This window comes from Coffea arabica, chromosome 8c (assembly GCF_036785885.1).
Source record: "Coffea arabica cultivar ET-39 chromosome 8c, Coffea Arabica ET-39 HiFi, whole genome shotgun sequence".
Taxonomy (NCBI): domain Eukaryota; kingdom Viridiplantae; phylum Streptophyta; class Magnoliopsida; order Gentianales; family Rubiaceae; genus Coffea; species Coffea arabica.
Window position 1 is genome coordinate 42,401,854 of NC_092325.1, and position 22,693 is coordinate 42,424,546.

General features: G+C 35.4%; 1 protein-coding gene across 3 annotated transcripts; it reads left to right on the top strand.

The window, feature by feature from the left end:
• The first annotated feature begins 6,889 nt into the window (after window positions 1–6,889).
• On the top strand, window positions 6,890–21,233 carry LOC113706651 (protein SWOLLEN 1-like). Of its 3 annotated transcripts, XM_072062300.1 has the most exons (16): window positions 6,956–7,277; window positions 10,133–11,988; window positions 12,072–12,563; window positions 13,120–13,436; window positions 13,538–13,998; window positions 14,227–14,279; window positions 14,367–14,474; window positions 14,548–15,246; window positions 15,364–16,376; window positions 16,616–16,724; window positions 17,658–17,838; window positions 18,865–18,932; window positions 19,027–19,130; window positions 19,228–20,085; window positions 20,676–20,773; window positions 20,910–21,233. In XM_072062300.1, the coding sequence occupies exons 2-16, from the start codon at window positions 10,143–10,145 to the stop codon at window positions 20,914–20,916; spliced, it is 6,414 nt and encodes a 2,137-aa protein (XP_071918401.1). In that variant the 5' UTR covers window positions 6,956–7,277; window positions 10,133–10,142; the 3' UTR covers window positions 20,917–21,233. The 3 variants fall into 3 exon arrangements, with proteins under 3 accessions (XP_027084381.2, XP_071918401.1, XP_071918400.1); XM_027228580.2 differs by having other exon boundaries at window positions 6,890–7,277; window positions 14,548–16,376; XM_072062299.1 differs by having other exon boundaries at window positions 7,108–7,247; window positions 14,548–16,376.
• Window positions 21,234–22,693: the final 1,460 nt, after the last annotated feature.

A 22,693-nucleotide genomic window follows, 5' to 3' on the forward strand; every position in this document is an offset into this window, starting at 1 on the left:
AATCAACCCAATCTAATTGAATTGGCCGCCAAGAAAGAACTTGGTTCGTTCTTGCTTGTAGGTCGAAGGTTTTAATCCGCTTGCATTACATGTTAGAATTTCTTGAAATTTTATTATACAGGTGCATGACGCACTCATAAGTTCGGAGGTGGTACAATCCTCTCCAAATATTTCATTAACCATTTTGAGTTCGTCCCTTGACTTGAGAGCAAAAGGAGGCATAGATATTATCGTGGCAAAATAAAATAGCAAGACTAGACGAAACTCCCAAATTGATTACACAAAGGGGCTGATATCAACGGCCCAGAGCGCCCCATATTATCTTTGTAGAACTTTTTTTCCTCAAGCTAACTGCCTCTTTCTACGTGTCTTGGCATTACTTTCTGTAGTCATGACTAAGTAGTCTATTTGTGGCCTTTTTGTGTTGAATAAACGTCACAATTAACTTAACTACAAATAAAAGCAAGTTCAGTTTTTCGGCGACTATCGTCGACTACTGTCATGTAGAATATTACTAGCGTTCGCAAGTCACAGAGTCACAGCCCGGAGTCGTAGTTCACTTGGTCACTTTGCTTGCTCTGCTCTGCTATCCAAACTAAGGATAATTTCATTTTGCACATTTTAATTATATCTAAATTTTCACTTTGGTCCTTAAACTTTAAAATGAGATACTTTAGTTCTTAAATTATAAATTTGTCTCACTTAAATAACATCATCAATGAAGTGAGATAGATTTTATGCCTAAATGTTTTACTTTGGGGACTAAATTGGGGTAAATTTTATACTCTAAGGGTTAAAATGGACAAGTCATACACTTTAGGGACTAAAGTATAATAAATTCTATAATTTAGGGCTAAAGTGTTTCGTTTTGAAATTTAGAGATCAAAGTGAGAATTTATCTATAGTTAAAGGGTATAAATTGAAATTATTTCTTCAAACTGTAAGGGTGTGCCAATTAATTAACTCGCGTATCAGGAAATCCGCGGGTTAGGCCTTCCGGATATAGATTAGATGCGGATTTTGCTTTCATGCGGGTCAAATACGGGTTTTATTTTTAGATACTCATAGATATTAGACAAGTATTTGCATATTAGGACTTTAGGGTAGTTATTAAAAATATTCGAATTTTTTATAGTATTAAATCAGTTTTATACATATGTTTTTACATTTTTCTAATAAGAAGCCTCAAAGAATTCACTACCTACTACTTCTTGGCTCTTGCTTTTATTGTTTGTTGTTTAGTTAACTTTCTTTCTTAAGAATGTGATTAATGAATTTGGTTAGCAAAATTATAAAATGTATAGTTTGTTTGGAATGATGCCTTTTTAAGTTTATTTTTAATTTATAAGTGATTTTGATGAGTTAATTTATTAAAAAAAAAAATTGGTTGGCAAAACGTGTAAGGCTAGTTTTTAAATTTCGGATACATATTGGATATCTATAACCGACCCGGTAAATGTGGATATTTCAGTTGTTGATATCCAAAATTATGGGTACGGACACGGATGGTAAATTTCTTGATTTGCATTTGGCAAGTTGGGTTATTATTATGGCTCATGGGGTGGATGTTTGACTTGTCTGAACCCTACTTATAAGAATGTACTTTTTGTTCTTTTTTTTTTTAATAAATAGTGGGTATCAAGCCTTTTAAATGGGGAAAAAGGGGAAAATTTGAGAGTCGAACCAATAATCTCATGGTTATCTAACTTACAAGAGTATTTAGAATATATTGTAACAAGTTTTAAATTGAATCAATCTTATATGCACGCTAATAGAGATTTTAGAAAAAGAAATTTTGTAGCATGTTTAGAGTGGACTAATGTATACAATAATTGGTTTTGATACGTGTCATATCATTCTAATTTGGAGTTGAATTTCAAATTTTATACATGCGACATGCATACAAACATGCTAGTGTATACAGTACTAGTGGATAAAAATTAGTTGGATTACTTATTGTATATACTCTTTTAGATTACATTGTTGGTAAGCATAAAAATAGGTCGAATAACTTATTTGAATATTCTTTTTCAACAAAAAGTTGTTTATTAAGCTGTTTATTTTTCAACAAAAATAGACTCTGTCTATCCCACATCGTTCTTGGGGGGGTTAAGGGTTAGGTAGTTAAGTCCCCATGTTTGCCTCAAATGTTACCGACTTTTAAGGCTAAATTTTAGATTAGATTTAATTAAATAATTTCTTACTTCTGTAAGAAAAGGAAAAAAAAAGTAGACTCTGTACATTTCAACACGAGTAGCATCCATAAGTTAACGGTAAATTGATTTTGGCATAGTTGGCTTTGACAAAGAGCTCCACAGGGAGACAACACTCGCCTGTAGGCTGAAAGAACAAAAGCTACTGCTATAGATCCATCCTTATTAAATTGGAACAAAACATAAAGTCAACAGGAAATCAGTAGTACCGTGGTAATATCTGATCCAAAAAAAAGTTTCTTAAAAAGATAGTACATGAATGAAACCAGGAACATAATAGTATGCTTGCTTGGAGCTTTTATAATTATTATTTGCAGGTTGAGTTATTAAGAAGATGAAGAAGACACAAAAAAAAAAAAAAAAACCCATGAATGAAAATATTTTTTGAAAAAAAAATTTTTAAAAAATCCAACGGTAGTTATATGCTAAATCACAGTCTTAACTTATACATCTAATTTTCTCTTGTCATCTGAATTTATTTTTCCGTTTTAGACTGTTGCTTTGAATTGCTTTGAGAAACCCAAAACCAAGAAAGTAATTTATCCAATGATCTTGACTACAAGCACTTGGTTTACTTGGCATAACTAACCAACATATCGAAATTAAACCAAGTTGTATCAATTGAGAAGTAAATGTGTTTGGATAACTCAAACGGACTAAATGCCAATTGTTGCTGCAATTATAGAACATGTTCATATTAACAATACTTCTATATTGCTATGTTGCATTAACTTCTCAATCCAACGGTTAGTAATAATAATCGTTCATGGATTAAACTTTATGAGGTTCTTGTTATTTTTATTGTTCTTTAGATTTGGAGTATCTTTTCTTCAGATATGTTATTTGATATCCGTGTGTATTTGATAATGTACTTTCAGCAATTAGTGCAGATTTCAATGAAATTATAATATTTTATCAAAAAAAAATCTATACCTGTCCTTCTTTACATTTGCAGGAAATGAGCCAATCATGATAGTCATTAGTTAAGTTCATATGCCTAAACAAAAAATTTGTCTAATCTAGACTACTTAACCTATACAACCGCACAAACTATAGAACCGAAAGTCATTTTATCCATTTCTATTTAGAACAAATTATAGGGATAATGTTAGAAACCTCCTCTGAGGTTTCTACAATTACACTGACCTCCCTTGAGGTTTAGGATTTGTAACAAATCAGCCTATGATGTCAAAAGTGAATATAAAAGAGTGTTTATAGAAAAGAGAGGGAAATTTGTTCCCATAAATGCCCCTAAGGTAGGCGTATAAGTTACATTAGCGAAATAATGAAAACTAATAAAAACCAGAAATAAATTAGAAAATGTGAGGGGATGCTAGTGAAATAAGGAAAAAAAGTCACTGACTTTTTTTGCACAAAGCTTCAACCACGGCTTCAACACACACGCCTTTCTCGCTTTTGCAATGTCCTGCTGAATTGCAATCAACAATTCACTGAACCAATGTGAGAAAATGCCTTAGCAGAGGAAAAGAAAAATAAGAGAGCAAAACTGTTTACAAGCTAAACAGCTTAGTGAAGGATCCTACGCGACAAAAAGGAGAGTAAAAAAAAACCGACACAAAGCAAGATAGCACCTATGAATTACCATAGGAGGCAACTGAGGCCAATGATGGAGATCTGTATTAGTAAAACATGAAACCACCACAATTTAAGATCAGAAGAAGAAAGATCATACATTCATAAGCGTTGGGAAAAAAGGAAAAAAGCAAGAAATGCCAAATGATTAATGAGTTAACAATTACAAATAACCATTTCTTAGACAATAATTAATTCAATTCATTGCAGCTAGAGGATTGAAATGACTAAAAATCCAGCACTTTATTAGAATCAAAACCTGAAGATGTATGCAGGTTTCTTCAGCTTCCATCTTCATTATGTTTCTTTTTATTTTTCTTTCTTCTCCTTGATGCCTTCTTCGCAATATATAAAAGACTAATTTGTTGTGTTGTTCCTAGTGTCAATCAGCAAAATGGCGCCATATTGGTGAACGAAATTGACGCCGGCTGGTTAAATGCTTTTTTGATTAGCAAGATTCCAACTGGTAATTTGGTTAATGAAATTGAAAGATTTAATTTGGACCCCAATGACTTATTTATCAAATTTCAGTCTTATAATAACACACAATGTCTTGGGTGTAATAGTAATTTTGCATTATATGATGTCAGCAATTTGGTCCCAAGTTCTGCCAGGGAGTCAGTGTAATTGTGAAAACCTCAGGGGAAGTCAATGAAATTGTCAGAAACCTCAAGGGAGGTTTCTGAAATTATCCCCAAATTATACGAATAGTCATTAAAATTGTTTGAATAGTAAAATTTTGATCACTCAATTTTTAAGTGTATGTATTTACTTACTAAACTATCAAAAATAGGGGTTCGTTTGGATTCCTTGTTTTTGCACCTGTTTTTGAAAAACTGCTTTTCACATTCCAAATGTTACAGTAAATGTGTATTTCAAAAACAATTTCAAAAACACCCATATCCAAATATTATATAAAAAACAACACCAAATATACAAATTTAATATGTATATTTCAATTATTTATATTATATATATTATATTAATATAAATTAAAATATACAAATTGAAAATTATATATTTATATGTTATATATTATATATTATATAAATATTTATATACATTAATATTATACATAATATAATATACATAATATGTAATATTGTATACATAAATGTATAAATATTTATACATAATATATTATGTACATTATATTATAATATATACATTATTAATGTACTTTCATTATTATGTACATTATTGTGTATAATAATGTATAATAATGTTATGTATAATATATAATATACATAATATGTAATAATGTAATAATGTATATTATGTATATTATATTATATATATACAATATTATGTATATTATACAAATTGCAAAATTTTATATTATATATTTATATATTATATAAATATTTATATAATGAAATATACAATAAATATTACAAATTGAAATATTATATAAACACCATATTTATTAATATTCAAATATTTATAATTAATATTAATGTATATTATATATATTAAATATTTATAAATATATACATAATACATGTATATATATTTATTCATATTATATATAATTTATTTATTTAATATATATTTATATAAAAAATATATTATAAAATTATATATTATATTATATAGATTATACATTTATATAAATGTACATTTATACATAATATGTATATTTATGTATATTTATAATATACATTTATATTATGTATTATATATAATATAATACATTTATACATTTATATTAATATACATAATATTAAATGTACATTTATACATAATATATATATTTATGTATATTTATAATATACATTTATATTATGTATTGTATATAATATAATACATTTATACATTTACATTAATATACATAATATTAATTTTACATTTATACATGATATTAATACATTTATATATTGATATTAATTATATTAATACATTTATACATAATATTAATATATATTTATGATATATTAATTTATACATTTATATAATATTCATTTATAATTTATATATTTATAATAATATACACTTATACATTTCTAAATATATTTATATTATGTATTATATATAATAGAATACATTTATATATTTTTATATAACTATATAAATATATTTATTTATAAATATTTATAAATGTATTATAAATGCATAAATATATATTTAGATAAAAATATAAAATTTATAATTTTTACATTTATATAATATTTATTTATAATTTATACATTTATAATAATATACATTTATACATTTATAAATATATTTATATTATGTATTATGTATAATGTAATACATTTATAATATATTGATATATTTTTATATAAATATATAAATATATTTATTTATAAATATTTATAAATGTATTATAAATGCATAACTGTATATAAATATAAAAATATATAAATATATAAATTATAAATTATAAAATACTCAAAAATATGTTTTAAAAATACCTCTAAAAATAATCCAAAAAACATTTACAGTAAAAGTTTTTCATATAGTTTTTGAAAAACAACCCCAAAAACAACTAATCCAAACGGATTTGTATTTAAAAAACGAAATGCTACAGTATTGTTTTTGAAAAATAACCCAAAAAACAGCTAATACAAACGGACCCTATTGAGCCATTCAATTTATTTCCACCTTGAAGCCTACCAGATCCTGTTATGTTGCTTGATTCTTGCGACTTTTAGATTTGGCAGATTTAATGGTAAAGACAAATAAAATGGCCTAAAATTTGCAACTCTGGTAATTTAATGGGTAAATATATACTCTCAAAAGTTGAATAGTTAAAACTCTACTATTGAATGAGTTCAGTGGTCTCCGAATAATTTGCTCTTCCATTCATCATTGATTCACCGCTTTCAAATTTCGTGCCTTTATGAAATGAATTCTGCAACCGAAGCAACCAATCAATTAAGTGACTAAGGCTGTCACATCAACTCCCTCACCTATCCGTAACCCGAAACACCATACCCAAGACCTACACCTAAACAGTAAAAAACCATTGGTCCCTATTGACACCTTCACCAATAAAATTCCACCACGTCAGTCTATATTCCGCTCGGTCCAACCCCCGTCCGATTCCCCATCGATTTTTCAACCCCTCTCTCAGAATCGATCGCCATCATCCATTCTCTCTCTCTCTCTCTCTCTCTAAACATCTGAAGAAAAACACACACTCGCACACACTCACTTTGACACACAAACGAGCACTCACACAGAGAGAGACGCAGACCAACTTTATCATTTTTCTTCTTGCTATCAGAAAACATAATAAAGTTGAGGTGTAGCGGAGTGGACTTTTGAGTTGCTGCGACGTCGTTTTTTTTTGGGGGAAGGAGTTAGGGTTTTGGGTTGACAGGGGCTGGGGTTTTAAGGAAAGGGGAAGACGCTACGAATTTGGGGGGATTGGTTATGAAGCAGAAGAGTTTTGGGGGTAGAGTTGATCGACGGTGAGGATTCGCCGGATGGAGGGAGGTAGCGTCTCTAGACTTACTACTTGTTCTGGTACTCTTCATTTCCTCCATGGTGTTATATCTGTGACACTGCTTTTATATTTTTTTTATTGCTTTATTTTATTTTTGTATTACTATTTGTACATTAGGGTTGATTTTTGGGGCTGGAATATGATAATTTGTATTAGGTTTTGCTCTAGCTGTCATTTAGTTGATGAACTTGGTACTTTAGTAGTTAGGGTTTTGTTTAAATTAACGACGATTATAGGTCAAAGGTTGGTGTTTTTTGGCTAAAGTTAGGATTTTTCCATTGCTTTTTTGTTTTATCCTTTTCGTTTTTTGGTTCTAGTCACGGTGAATAGTGATGGAGGAAGATTTGATATTGTACTTTGTTCTCTTTGGTTGGAGGGCCAGGGGGGGGGTGGATGGAGCATTAGTCAAAGCAGCTATTATTTGGGTTAGTGTTGAGTGACTTGCAATGTTGTTGGGGCGAGCTAATGTTGCTCAATGACCTTTTACTTGTGTAATGTGGCAATAGGGTTGAATCTCAGGCACCCTTGATTTATGATGAAAATGGAAGGCAGTAAATTTTTAAAAAGCAGCATTTTTTATTGGATGGCGGTGAAGAGTGGAAGTGTAATTTCACCCAAAAAAAAGTGAATATTGTTTCTTTCTTTTTCTGATCCGCTGTGCTTCAGTAGGAAGAATTAATGTGGAAGTTGGGTGTTGCAGCAAGACTTTTTTTTTTTCACTGCATTTGGCTTTTAGTTTAAAGAGGTCTTAAGATGCGAGACTTGTTGAATAGTATTCTAAACCTTGCCTCTTATCCTATCTAGTCTCTTTTATCCATGGGTGGGCACGAGTTGAAGAGTAGCTTAAGCAAATTAAAATTTTTGGGTCTTTTTTCTGGGAGTCGGTATTAAGGAAATAGTAGGCTTTGTTTACAGGACTGAGTCTTCATTGTTGACTTAATGGTTTTAGATAACTCTGGCAATTGGAATCTTGGGGTTCTTAATTGCTGATGACATTGGGTAATGATTCTGTAACAGGCTCCATTTCTTGATTTTTGCTGATGACATTAGCTCCATTTCTCTTTAAGGCAAAATCATGGTAAAGATTTTTTTTATCCCATTTGTGTGATGAGGAAGAGTTTGATGAATGGAGGGAGTTGGGCTTACTGCTGACTTGCCGGTATTCTATCTATGGAATGCGGTGATTGCAGTGAATTGTTTTTTTGGTTGGGCATTGGGTTCAGGGTTTCTGAAAATTCTGGATTATTTAATGAGGCTCAATGTGAAGTTTGGCATTGATATGGTGATTTGGCTTGAAATACTTTTTGCTTCGGTATCTCTTCCTCCCCCCTCTCTCAGAATGTTAATCATAAAAGCATCATGTGGAGGTCTATTAATTGTTTGTGTTTCAAGTTCAGTTTCTGTATGAAGGCATTAGAAGAGGATAGCAATCCTTCTCTTATTTCTTGAAAGAGTGCATCCTGTGTGATTGAGAACTTATCCCTAATAGTAGGCAGGAAAAAGGGAAATGTTGGTTGCATTTTGCATTTTAAAGAGTCTCTCTCCTTTTTTTTTTTTTTTAAATTTTATTAGAAACTATTTTGGAATTGCTTTTGTTTGATTTCATTGGCTTTATTGATTAGAATGTTTGGAAATCACTAGAAAATTTTAGGTGACCTAAAAGAGTGTCATTCAACCACGTTTTCTTCTTCTGCAAACTGTATTTGTTTGAAAACAACTCAAATAGCTCAACATTTATATCTATGGAGGAACCTTATGAATGGAAGAATCAATATTCTTGACAAACAAATGAAAGTTTTATTTTGTTTGTCTAGACTTGCTTTTGTGCTATGTGTTGCTGTTAGAGCCCATTAATGAGTGCTAGTAAGGTTGAAAAATACAGCGTAAATGGGTGCTATACTTTATGTCTGAACATAGGAATATGGTTTATAAATGAAAATTTCCCTGAACATGGTTAAACATATCCCTTTTTTGGGAACAACGGATTGCTGCAAGATGCAAAGAAAATTGAGTCTTGGATTGTATTGTGTAGGATTTCACTGACAGTCTGTTATATGTTTGCAACGAGTTTCATAGTTTCCTGCCTTTCTCTTTCTTCCTTTATATCTCCTTTTTTTGAGGTGTGGGTGGAAGGGACTTCAAGTTATTAGCATTGTTTTTTTTATTAGTCTTGTTTCCCTCATCTCTTGGATTGTAAAGTTTTCACTGTGTGTGCTGTGATTGGTCTTGGAAATAGCAAGGAACAAGGCAGTTGATCTTTGCTAGAAATGTCTGACCGGTTTTGGCTTTCTGGTTTCATCTTATTCATTGACTGGTTTATACCCTGTTGTTGCAGTTTTTTTTTTTTTTTTTTTTTAAATTGTACAGTTTCTGTATGTTTGGGTGGCAGAGAACTTGCAGATTAATATTCATTTGGAGCTTGAGATTTTGTTCTATTAGGATTTGACAACCTTTAGGGTTTCCTGTGGTATTTATTTTGAGGCAAGTAATTTTATTAGCAGTAGATGAGAACTGAGAGTTTAGTTGGGATGGAGATTCTAATGTAGTTGCTTTGTTTATGTTGTGAATTTTCAAACTCCTGTCATAAATTGTTTTTGGAATTTAGTATTGCTTTTCCTCTGGGTTTACATTTCCTTAATTTTAATGTGGGCTTCACCGACTCTTGAAGTAAGAGATTAAGTTGTTCCTTGAAATTCTTCTGCGATGGTTATTCAAAGAACAGTTTTCTGTTTATTTAATAGGAATACATCTTTTGCTTTGACATTCGGATGGTATACAAAAGTGTATAAATTGCTTTCATAGTAATGCTCTTCTAGTCTTAGTGATGAGCCTGAAAAGGATTTTTTCTGCTCTTACTGATATCTTTTCTTCTTAGGGATATACCAATGGACAATGAAGACAATGTTTATCAAGGCCAGGGTTTTCAATTAGTTGGTGAAGAAAACTCCAAAGTCTCTCCTGTTCTACGTCCATATGCTCTTCCCAAGTTTGACTTTGATGAGGGGCATCTAAGATTTGACAGTTTGGTTGAGAACGAAGTTTTTCTTGGCATTCCAAGTCAGGAAGATAACCAGTGGATTGAGGACTTTTCTCGTGGAAGTAGTGGAATAGAGTTTAGTTCCAGTGCAGCTGATTCATGCCCCATACCAAGGCATAACAATGTCTGGTCTGAGGCAACTTCATCCGAATCTGTTGAAATGTTATTGAAGTCAGTTGGGCAGGAAGAAATGATCCCAGGGGAATCTACCATTAAGAAATCTGATGCTGGTGATGAATTTCCTAGCATACCCAATCAAATGGATGATAAAATAGATAAAATTGAAGATTCTAACTTGGAATTACCCCCAGCTGAGGTTGTAGGAAAATTTTCTGAATTGAGTGAGAACCCGGGGGTGGAGGATGCGTGTGGTAAATCTACCTCTCCGGTGAAAGAGGTTCACTTTCTAGCTCATGCATCTTCAGGTGCTACTAGTGAAAAAAGTAGTGTAGGTGTGACAGACGAAAACTTAGGCATTGACATGAAGTCTTTAGATGAGAATCAAAGAGAAATATGCACTTCAGTCAATGAATCTTTAAATGAAAAAATGCAACAAGATCCTTCTATTTCTGAGGTTGAGGTTCAACATGCAGAATGCCTTGCAAAGGATGTTCCTGTGAGTGTTGAGAAGTTGAGTAATCAGAGTATGGCAAGTGATGTACATCTTGAAAGTGCTACTGGTTCAACGGATAATAGATCTGAGGACTGCAGCATAAAAGATAATGTTTCTGTCATGGATGACCAAAAATTCAGTGAGATATCTGCAGAAACATGTGTTACTGGCCTCCGTTGTCCGCATCAGGTTGATTCGAATGTGGAAGCTGTAGAGATATGTGCAGCTGAAGTGACTGCCAGTGACTTAGACGAACCTTCTAGACTTCCGCCAGTAGGAAATTCTGATTTGCTGACGGATGAAGGATGCAATGAGGAGGTATGTTCTCTTCAACCCGCTCAGGCTGACAGCTTTTCAGAGGGCATGGAGATCAGACTACAATTTGAGAGTAGAAGCATGTTGGTTGAGAAGTCATTAGTGACCTGTCAAAGTAGTGATGGCATTGTTGACGAGTGTCCTGTTGGTGCTAGGGACACAAAGACTAATGTTATTTCTTCTGAGAAAGTATGTGATGTGCAGATTTCTCATGAAAATAGCAATTTGGTCAATAAAAATGATGATCATATTGGAAGCACTAGCCATACGGATATAGGGTCCTCTGTCATTGAAATGGAGACACCTATGGTATCTGAAATGCAATTTGAATCTTCCAAACACAGTGAACAGGTCGTTAAACATGCAGATGATGTCACTGTTTTGGAACAGACACGTACTACTGTTGGAGAAGATTGTGGTGTCATAAGTGTGGATACTAAGCATGGAAATGACGCTGCTGGCGTCCACAATGAGTATTCTAGTGATGCAGCATATGTGGTGCCTCCAAGGCAAGCTGGTTCTGCAGATTTTTCTGGAGAAGTTTTGTCCTCTATGCTGGTTGATGTTCACGATTATGTACAAGTTGTGTCAATCCAGGAAAAGGGTGGTGAAGAGATGACTTCTGATTCAGGTAAAATGGACCATGATTCTGTTGAGTCATTTGATGATGGGAAGGTGGTTGGATCATCACCTCTGGCTGAAACTGGGGAGAATGTTGAGACAGCTTCTAGAACAGAAATTGATGCTTCAGTCACTAAAGAAAAGGGTATTTCACCAAAAAAGTGGCTTTTGTGTCTATTTCTTGATTTCAACTCAATATTGTCCCTGATTTTTTCTCATCCTTTGCAGATTCAAAATGTGAGGTGGAAGGTGCAGACCAAATATCACCTGACACAGTTGTGGGTGTTCCCTTGCGTAGTGTTGCTGCTACTACTAAAGTTGCTGATCAGAGTATGGAGCAGAAGAGTGATCAATTTGAAGGGAAAAGAGGGATGCAAATGGAAGCCCCAATAGATGCTGGTAGATCATTGTTGGGGGAGCCTGTGGAAGAGGCAACCCAGCAGCACCCTGATGCTGTAGCCAAGGCTGTTAGAACTGAGGATTTAGTTGCAGAAGCAGCGTCGGATGAAGCTAATGCATCTGCCAGTCTGATACTGGCTGAGACATCTGCTGCAGCATCTAATGTCGAGCAAGTGGTTGCTGAAAGAGCTTCAGTGGAGCTGTTAGTTCATTGTCAGCCAAATGCAAAAGAGGGAGAAGGTGCTGACGTAGTAGAGAGCCTAAACCCTGATGAACCACAGAAAGAAAAAAAGCGCGTAGCAGCATCTTCTGAAGTTCAAGGTTGATTTATTATCTCTCTTCTTTTTTAAAAAATATTTTTTACCACCCATTTTATGCAGTTTGTGAATGATGTGACTTCTAAACCCAGTGCTTTGGATCTCGAGCTCATTAAATTCTGGTTATGCCAAAAAGTGCTTTTGAGCTATGACGTAGAAACTGAATTTTGTAGTGGCCTCCATGGTTTTTCTCCCTAACACAATCTTTTGTATGAAGTTTGCAGATAGCATCTTACCCATACTAGATACGTTGTAGAAGGGCGAAAATTACTATCTTTGTTCTTCAGTTGATGAGTTGCTTTAAATTTTGAGTGCAAATGTTAATCAAAAAGTACCCCGGGTTGTTTATCACTCAGATCAAATATTATGGGTTTTTGTGTGTGTGTGTGGTTTGGAGAGATGCATTTTAATTGCAGGTGCTCGTCCAGTAGTCTTAGAAGTTGCTTTGTCTCAAATAATTGTGATCTTCTGCTATTGTGCGGATTATTGTTATTCTTCTTTTTAGGGTCATTTATCTGTTATTATCTTCCCTATCATCTGAATTTTTTTCCCTCTTGCAGGTGGAAGCATTTCTCCAGCAATTGAGAAACCTGATGATACTTCGGATGGTATTGGTGTCCCTGAACTTTCTGAATGTGAGATGAATAAGCAAGCAGGTGTCACTGGGGGCATGACTAAGAATTTCCCTCCCTCTGACTGCAAAGAAAGAAATGATGGTGATACTTCATCAAGTGACATAGCTTTACAAGTGAATGTTGCCTCCAAAGATGAGGGGAGCTTTGCCTTTGATGTCAGTCCCTTGGAACGTCTTCCAGAGGGAGGAACTAGCAAGGGTTGGCAGTCAGATCCGCATATTCAAGCTCACAAAAGATCCACAGTATGTAACTGCATTATCCTAAATACTTGTTTAGATGTTATTGTCTTGCAAATTACATAATCTTTTGTTTCTTTTTCCTTGTCTTCCAAATATTGTTGAAGGTCGTAGATAAATTCCCTTCGACATCTGGGGGAAGCCAAGTAGATCCTATAGTAGTGCAGGAAATTTCTCATGGAAGTCAACAAACACCTGATAAGGGGGCACCACCCCAGGTTGCCAAAGGCACCTCTGAGCGAAAAACGAGGCGCAGCTCTGCAAAATCAGGGAAAGAAAATGCTAGAAAGGGAAATCCTTTGAAGGAAACAGCCCCACTGAAGCATTCAGAGAGAGGGGACAGATTATCAGCACCCATTGGCTCAACAGGAAGTTGTCAACTTAAGCAATTAGAAGTGACAAGCGTGGAACGCAGTGGAGCAAAGCAAGGCGTGGTTCTTCCTGTTTCTGTATCAAGTTTACCAGATTTGAACACTTCAGCTCAAGTATCTTTATTCTTTCAGCAGCCTTTTACAGATCTACAGCAAGTGCAATTACGGGCGCAAATTTTTGTTTATGGGTCCTTGATGTGAGTCCTATACTGAAATCAAAGATACATACACAATATGGCATGTGAAGAAAGTGAATAGATTCTGGTCATTAGGCATAGTTATGTTTGTCCGCAAATAAGACCTGAGTCTGGTTTCTTTTCCTGATACCTTTCTCTTGCAGTTCCTGAACTTTTATACAAAAGTCTTATGTCATGTCTACCTGCTGGCATTTGATTTAACTATATTTTGAAATTGTGATGGTGCAGACAAGGAGTAGCACCTGATGAAGCTTGTATGGTTTCGGCATTTGGGATGTGTGGTTCGTATATTCTTCCTTTTATTTTGTTCGTACCTGCATGTATCTGTTAGCATCTGTGGTAACTAGCTTGAAGCTTTTCACTAACAGAAGGAGGGAGGAGCTTTTGGGAGCCTGCTTGGCGGGCATGTTTGGAAAGGCTGCATGGTCCAAAATTGCATCCAGGCAGCTCTGAGACCCCTGTACAATCACGTTCAGGTACTTCATGACTTTTTGAGGTTTTTTAAGGTTTTGTTGTTGCTGAAGCGTGTTCCAATTTGCTCCAATGTAGGTCCTAAAACTTCAGAGCAGGGAAATATACAGGGTTTGAGCCAAAACAAGGTTCTTTCAACACCTGCTGCTAGAGTGAGCAGCAAGAGTGGCCCTTCTCCTGTTGTTAATCCAATGATACCTCTTTCTTCACCTCTATGGAACATACCTACGCCCTCTTGTGATGCTCTGGCAACCAATAACATGGTTAGAGGTCCTGTTCTTGATTATCAGGCACTTTCTCCTTTGCATGCTTATCAGACACCGCCTATGCGTAACTTTGGTGGAAATACAACTTCTTGGGCATCGCAGCCCCCTTTCCCTGGTTCATGGGTTTCCTCTGCACAAAGTTCTGCTGTAGATGTCAGTGCTCGGTTTCCTCCAATACCCCTTACAGAAACAGTAAAATTAACACCCATCAAAGAGTCATCTGTTTCAGTTTCTTCCACTACAAAACTTGCTTCGCCTGATCCCACAGCTCATGATTTGAAAAAAGTCTCAGGTTCACATGGCCCGCATTCTACTGATCCAAAATCTAGAAAAAGAAAGAAGACTTCTGCTACTGAGGATATTGGCCAGAAATCAGTGCCCGTGACTCAGACAGGATCAGCTGTACCAGCATTCAATAATGATGCATCAAGAAAAGTTCATGCGGTGGAGGATCTTGGGCAGGGTGTTTTGGTTCCTCGACATCACACGGAGCTGGTACCTGCTCCTGCTGGTACTAATATCTCTACATCCGTTGCTAATACTACCCTGTCCAATTTTGTGCTTAAGAGCAGTTCAGATAAGCCTCTCACAACTGTGTCCTCTGTTTCCACCATTGATCACCCAAAAGGTGGGGAATCACTTCCTGAAAAGAGGCCCTTGAAACCAGAGGACATTGCAAAGGTGGAGGAGGCTAAACTGCAGGCAGAAGAGGCATCTGCACATGCTGCTATAGCAGTTTCTCACTGCCAGAATGTATGGTGTCAATTGGAGAAACACAATAATTGTGGCTTGACGGCTGATGTTGAGGCTAAGCTAACATCTGCAGCTGTTGCAATAGCAGCAGCTGCTTCTATTGCGAAGGCTGCAGCTGCTGCTGCTAAGATTGCATCAAATGTTGCTCTCCAAGCCAAACTGATGGCTGATGAGGCATTGATCTCCAGTGGGACTCAACATCCAACTCAAGTTAACTTACAATCTGTTCCTGGTTTTGTAAACAATGTGGGGAATGCAACTCCTGCATCAATTCTGAAGGTTGGGGACGGAAATAATGGTTCTAGTTCAATCATCTTTGCTGCTAGGGAAGCTGCTAGGAAGAAGATTGAGGCTGCTTCAGCCGCCTCAAGGCATGCTGAAAATTTGGATGCCATAGTAAAAGCTGCTGAATTGGCAGCAGAAGCTGTATCACAAGCAGGGAAAGTTGTTGCAATGGGTGATCCTTTGCCTATTAGTAAATTGGTTGAGGCTGGTCCAGAAAATTATTGGAAAGGTGCAAAATTACCTTCTGGGCAGGGTGCCAAGTCAAACATGGTTGGAAATAAGTCGAGCATCAACAGTGTTGAGGAAGTGGGTGATGTTGTTCTGGACCACTCAGTGAAGGAGGTACATACTAGAAACAATGGTGTTTCACCTTTCCCTAAAGAGACATCCAAGGAGAACCACAATAAGGGAGGTGAGGGCATTTCTGCTACTGACACTCGAGTTGAAAAGGATTTTAGAGGGCAAAAGAGTCGTAGAGCATCAGATTCAAGGAAGGCTACAGATGATGTTCATGAGGCGGTGATCGGATCAAGATCTATGGCAGATGAAAATATGATTGTTACCTTTAATGACAATGGCATAAAAGAGAGTAGCCTTGTTGAGGTATGTAGGTTTTAACGGTCTAGAATTTTGGATTTTTGCAATTTATTGCAGTTTAAGACTGGCATGTTCAATTTGCTGAATGCCTGCCTCTTTAAGTTTTCTTGATCCTTGTTTCATGGGCTATGATATTCTTCAAAACTGTACGCTATTTGTCTTAAAGGATATAAATAAACTATGATGTTTGTCTATAATGTTTAACATCTGAGATATGTTATTCAGTTAGCTGCCTTTTATTCAAGGTTTTCAAAGACAATGGGGATTTCACTGGAGCCTGGTTTTCTGCCAACGTATTGAGTTTGAAGGATGGAAAAGCCTTGGTTTGCTACACTGATTTGGAATCAGATGAAGGTAAGCTCCCTATGCAACATGTTTCAGTATGACATGCATCATATTTGAGACACATACCGTGGGACGTTAGGCAGAGTGCTAAGTTTTAGGAATGTTACCTCACTATCACCTTAGTGTTAAATTCCAGGTTGACCGCTCAATTCGCATTTTAATATCATCTCGAGTCTATAATTTCTTATATCTCCTTGTGTCTGACAACCATTCAGGCTGACACGAGCAACCCTGTTACAGTATATCGGTTCCAACTGAAGCTATGCCTACCTATTTAGGCTAATATCAGAAAGCTTTCATTGAGTGAAATCTGTGGCATGTCTGAGTGGCTTCCTTTTTTCCTATAGCACAATGCAGAGTGCTTGTCTATTTGCCCAACCAGTTGAAGAGATGGAGGAAACTTATCTCAGAAAGTTGGACAATGTGGTCATGGAATAAATCTTGCAATTTAAATAAAAGCCTCAGACATACCACTGTGAAAGTTGATTGTTTTGTCACACAGACTAAAATCCTGGTGTGTTAGCCCCTTCCCCGAAGGGAAGAGGAAAGTATTGGAGGATAACATTGCATTGGTGTATAACTAGAAACACCTTACTTTCTCAAGAAACTTGTCATGCATACCTTGTTATCACAAAGTCCATGCATTAATTCTTTTAAAATTATAGGCAGACTCAACTATCCATTCTTGCCAAGCATCAGATTGTGGTGAGAATCTAAGAAGTCCTTTGTGTAATATTTTGGCTTCATAAAAGCTAGAGTCAGGTTATCATACAAGGCTCTGCATTTCGTATAATCGGTCTTTGACCTGCTAGGATTTTAGTTATGCACAGTGAGCATGGTTTATGGCATGGTGACATTTGGTTTGGCAAAACTGTTCTTGATAAAGTATATCTGTAGTATATTCAACTATTATAGAATATTTATTCTTAATTCTCGGTGTAGGGTCAGCAAAACTGAAGGAGTGGATACCACTTGAAGCAGAAGGGAGTAAACAGCCAAGAATACGGCTTGCCCATCCTATGACTAGCATAACATCTGAAGGGACAAGGAAGAGGCGGAGAGCAGCTGCAAGAGATTATACTTGGTCTGTTGATGACAGAGTTGATGCATGGATAGAAAATTGGTGAGATCCCCTACATCTCTCTGTGAATATTTTTGGAGCTTTAATATGTTTGCTAGTGGTTTATAGTAGAGTGAACAGTTTAAGTCCTTTTCCTTGTCGTAGGTTATTTAATAGGTTTTATTACCAATTGTCGTGATTACTTCCTATTTAGATGTTCTGGTGACAGTTTCCCTGCCTAATGTGCCCAATAAGTTCTGCATGTTGTGGTTGTATTGGTAAATTTTCATGATTTGTCTTCTTGATGGTTGAGAATGTTAATGGCAAATCACAGGAGGTTTATCTACCAAAATGACAGAGAAATAAATAAATGGGTGTTTATATTTCAAGTTATTGCCTTCATAGACTCTTTGTTGCATTCAGAAAGGAGAATGTTTCACTGCAAGTGTTGTCATCTTGTTAGTAAATGTAACTTAGGTGCCTCAAATCATAGACCAAGGCAGAAAGATTTTTGGTGACAGGAAGAGGGAGGGAGCTATCTTCATGGGATGTGTTTTTCCTTCTTTTTCCAAACCTTCTTCCATTGTGTAATTTTTGTACGTCTTAACATGTCAGTTACGGTAGACTTCATTCTGAGCACTGTCAAACAATGAGAGTCGAGTGTGTGCGCATGTTTGTTCATGAATTTTTTTTTTGTGTTGTTGATATATGATTCATTTAGACAACCTAAGGAAGCTTTTAACCTGGAATTCATTAAAATATTGGATGACCTTTTATGGAAAAGATGCGGCAACTTGAATTTGCATCCAGAATTATTTAGCGGAAAATGCCAAACAATACAAAAGGAGAGGAAATTATGCTTCTTTTTAAGAGTCTATACATTATTAACATACATTTTCATTTTTCTGGTTTCCTTGAAATATAGTGTGAGCGTTATTTTGGTGATATCTTGTCTGTGGAACTTTGTCAATAGAGAGTTAAAAAGTCTTAGATTTGAACTGCTGTTAGATCTCTGTACTTGAGCTGTGATGTCATGTTGTTTGACACAGAGACTAACTATTTTGAACCTGCTTTCTCAATGTTTTTTAGCTGGCGTGAAGGAGTGATTATAGAAAAGAACAAAAAAGATGAGACTACATTGAGTGTTCACTTTCCAGGTATTTCTGGTTGCACACCCCAGAATTTTTGTGTTTCATAAAAAGATGATCTGGTTTTTCCAGAGATAAATTTTTTCATGTGTTTCCTCTGCAGCTCAAGGAAAAACGTCAGTTGTTAGAGCATGGCATCTCAGGCCAACCCTTGTATGGAAAGATGGGGAGTGGATTGAGTGGGCAAATTTCAAAGAGTCTTTGCAGGTTTAACACTATTTCTTGTTCATATTTATTTTTTCATGAATCTCCATTTCCCCAACTTATTGGTTGCTATTTGTTTGTTTACTTTATGAATTTTCAGGGTGATACACCACAGGAGAAGCGAATAAAGCTGGGAAGTCCTCCTGTTGAGGGCAAAGGGAAGAGCAAAATATCAAAGAATGTGGATTATGCTGAATCAGGGAAACCCAAGGATTCAAGGTTGCTGCCTTTATCTGCTAGTGATAAAGTATTCAACGTTGGTAGTACCAGGAATGAAAACAAGCCCGAGACTCTTAGAACAGTGAGGTCTGGTTTACAGAAGGAAGGTTCTAAAGTTATTTTTGGCGTTCCCAAGCCTGGGAAGAAAAGAAAATTTATGGAAGTTAGCAAGCACTATGTTTCTGATCGTAGCATAAAGAGCAATGCTTCAAATGACTCAGAGAAATTCACAAAGTACTTAATGCCTCAAGGACCAGGACCTCGTGGATGGAAGAGTAGTTCCAAAATTGATTCAAAGGAAAAGCAAACAGCTGAGTTTAATAAACTTAGGGGTCTTAAGTCTGGAAAACCTCCAGGTTTGTCTGCTAGAACATTACCTCAGAGAGAGAATTCTGTGGTATCTTTGGCTGCTTCAAAGGATGCAAGCTTAACAGATGATCTGGCAAAGAATTCAACCAGCAATGATGAGAATGATTCAGGTCAGCAGAATCTTATTGACTTTGTGTCCTCTTCAAATGTTGAAGAGACAGCCGAAGAACCTATATCGTCCTCTTCGCAAGTTCCTCCCCCAGAGTTTCCAAGGAGAGCAGCCACTCTGGGTACCAAATCTGAGCGGCTGAAGAAAGGAAAACCTCCGCCTGCTGGTGGGAAGTCAGCTAAGGTTGAGTTGAAGGACAAACCAATTCCTGAAGCTGTTGAACCCCGTAGATCAAATCGCAGGATTCAGCCAACATCAAGGGTAAGTACCAAGATGTAAACTGTTATATTTGCAGTTGGATCTACACAAAAGCAGATTTGCCTAACCAGTTTAACTTTAATCAAATTCCTTACTTTGCTTTAAATTTGTACTCAACATCAAGATTTGGTGCATATTCAGCCATCTGACCTTATTTGAGATAGTGATTAGTTAATGCAAAGAAAATGAAGAATGTGGGAAATTTGAATAGCAACATTGCTTTTATGATTTTGGTGTCATTGAATTTATACAACATAGATATTCTCTCTGCCTGCAGAAGGTCATATAAAGAAGGGCCTTGCTCTGATTGTCTGTTCATGAGAGCATTGTGCGCTGGCTTGTAGTAGTAAATAAATATTGGAATCAAATCAATTGGAACTGTAAACAGAATTGTAGCTTTGATATGATCTTGATAATTGGCTAATGTCTTCCTTTTTTCTGTTCCTGATACTCTATATAATGTTCCGTAACAAGTTTCCTTTGGCTTTTATACCAAGTTGTGATCTCATATTTTGCTTTGACTCAGAGTAGATCTCAATTTATCTTTTGGGGTTAAGAGGATCCCTAGTTATACTTGGTTTGATTATCTACAGCTATTAGAAGGATTGCAGAGTTCACTCATAGTCTCCAAGATTCCATCTGTTTCACATGACAAAAGTCAGAGAAGCCATAACAGGGCGGTATCTAAGAGGTAGTACTTGAATTCTAAGTAACATTCTTCTTCCTGGGCCTCCCCTTATTCCTCCCCACCAAAAGAATAGATAAAAGAATGCTATGGGATATGTTGCAGTATTTAACTTGTAATGGCTTGTATTATTTTGTGACAGGGAATAACATCTAGTCGAGAAGCTCTTTGAATGGAATTGGGTCTGAAGGATTTTAAATAACCAGCATATGCATTTAGCAATCAAGATACCCAGGATTTATTTTGTGAATATTTATCATAGAAGCAGATCTGGGTTGGAGGGTTCACAGTACCTGGTGTTGCGAAGATGTAAAATTTAGCTAGAATTGTTCATATTGATTTAGCTTACAGAATGTCTAGTTAACCAATAACCATGGTAGGCTTGTATATCAACTTATGTAGTTTTCTTGGAAATTTTTTGAATGATAAATTATACCATTTTGCAGGCTGCAGCCCTTTCTGTTGATTTTTCTGCCTGTAGGTTTCAGCATTCCTTTTGCTTTTTTCCATTGTCTTTGCCGAAATATTTGTTTGTTGTCAATTTACCTTATTAGAGCTCACGAAGCTCTTGTACCTAGGAGGGGGTTGAGGGTTGATCGACCTGAAATAATAGAGTTGATCTGTACTTTGGCACGTTGTCATCTATGACTACGTTTGTCTCGTCAATGGAAGTGGAAGAGAACTCGAACTTTAGGTTAATCATCCGAACTTGTGGAGGGTGATATGTATTTACACATCATTTTGCACACCTTTAGAATGTTCTCTTTGGCTACATGGCGGGTACGTGTTGTAGGCAAAAATTTATAAAAGAGGTGTGCAAGAAACTTTTGGGTATGTAATAATTCCTCCGTTTTTTATCTTCCCTTTGCTGTTGGGAACTATTATCCAGTGGAGACCTATGGCAACTTTTTCATGTTTCCGTCGCCTATAGGTATGATATTGATGGGGAAGCACATAGGCGATCTTAGGAATAGTCTTGTCTGGTTTGGTCTACACTTTCTCTGGTGAATGTTGTTAATGTTTTGGGTAGCTCTAATGCTTGTACTTCTATTGCAAAATCCATGTTTATCTGTTAAACTAGCAATAAAACTTGCGTTTGAATTGTGAGAAGTATTTTAATGCATAATCTACCTCAACTGTGGAGATTAAATTAGATCAAAATTCATTTCAATCGCAAAATTTGCAATAAACACGGTGTTTGGATTGGTGGACTCGTAACCCGTATTAAATCCCCTTCTTTTTGGGCTGGTCTTGAAGATCAGATGAATAAAGAAAAAGGGTGTTCTCAAAATGGTCGATGGAGGTTAAGAAGGTATATCTTTTATGGATTGGATAATTTTTAGTAACCTCCCTAAGGTTTCTTACAATATGATTCAACTTTCTTGAGGGTTTTAAAGTTTCACTTACTTTTCCTATTAATTTCACAAGATCAAATATCCCTATCAACGGTCACAAATTGACAGCGTTACCCTTGCATTCTCAACAACCATTTAACCAAAAGGCCAAAACAAAGGGAGAATTTTTAAACCAAAAAATGTAGATGAAAAAAAAAACCAAATTGCTATCCAATATGGGAGGAGGGTTGGGTTGAATAGTAAGGTGAGAGGAATTATACGTAGGAGGTTTTAGATTTAAATCCTCGTGATGTAATTTAAATTGTACTGAAAGTTTAAACAATTTCTTCATGTGTAATTTGTAATATAAATTCTACTTATAGAAAAAAAAAACTAATAAAAACATGATCTAATGACCAAAATATATATCTAGGAATATCTTATATTTTTTTGGGTTAAAATATCATTTGTTGTATTAGATGATACTTAGTTGCATATGCAAAAATTATTCATTATTGCATCTATAACCACTCATATTTTCATCTTTTAACTTTTCAACCTTATTTTATATTCTTGTTATTGTTACAAGTTT

What these genes read in the sequence shown, in the direction of transcription:
- LOC113706651 (XM_027228580.2), top strand. Translation starts at nt 10,143, where the DNA reads ATGGACAATGAAGACAATGTTTATCAAGGCCAGGGTTTTCAATTAGTT. An exon ending in TGATTTGGAATCAGATGAAG is followed by an intron (nt 16,725 to 17,657) that starts GTAAGCTCCCTA and finishes TTCTCGGTGTAG; the next exon opens with GGTCAGCAAAACTGAAGGAG. An exon ending in GATGCATGGATAGAAAATTG is followed by an intron (nt 17,839 to 18,864) that starts GTGAGATCCCCT and finishes AATGTTTTTTAG; the next exon opens with CTGGCGTGAAGGAGTGATTA.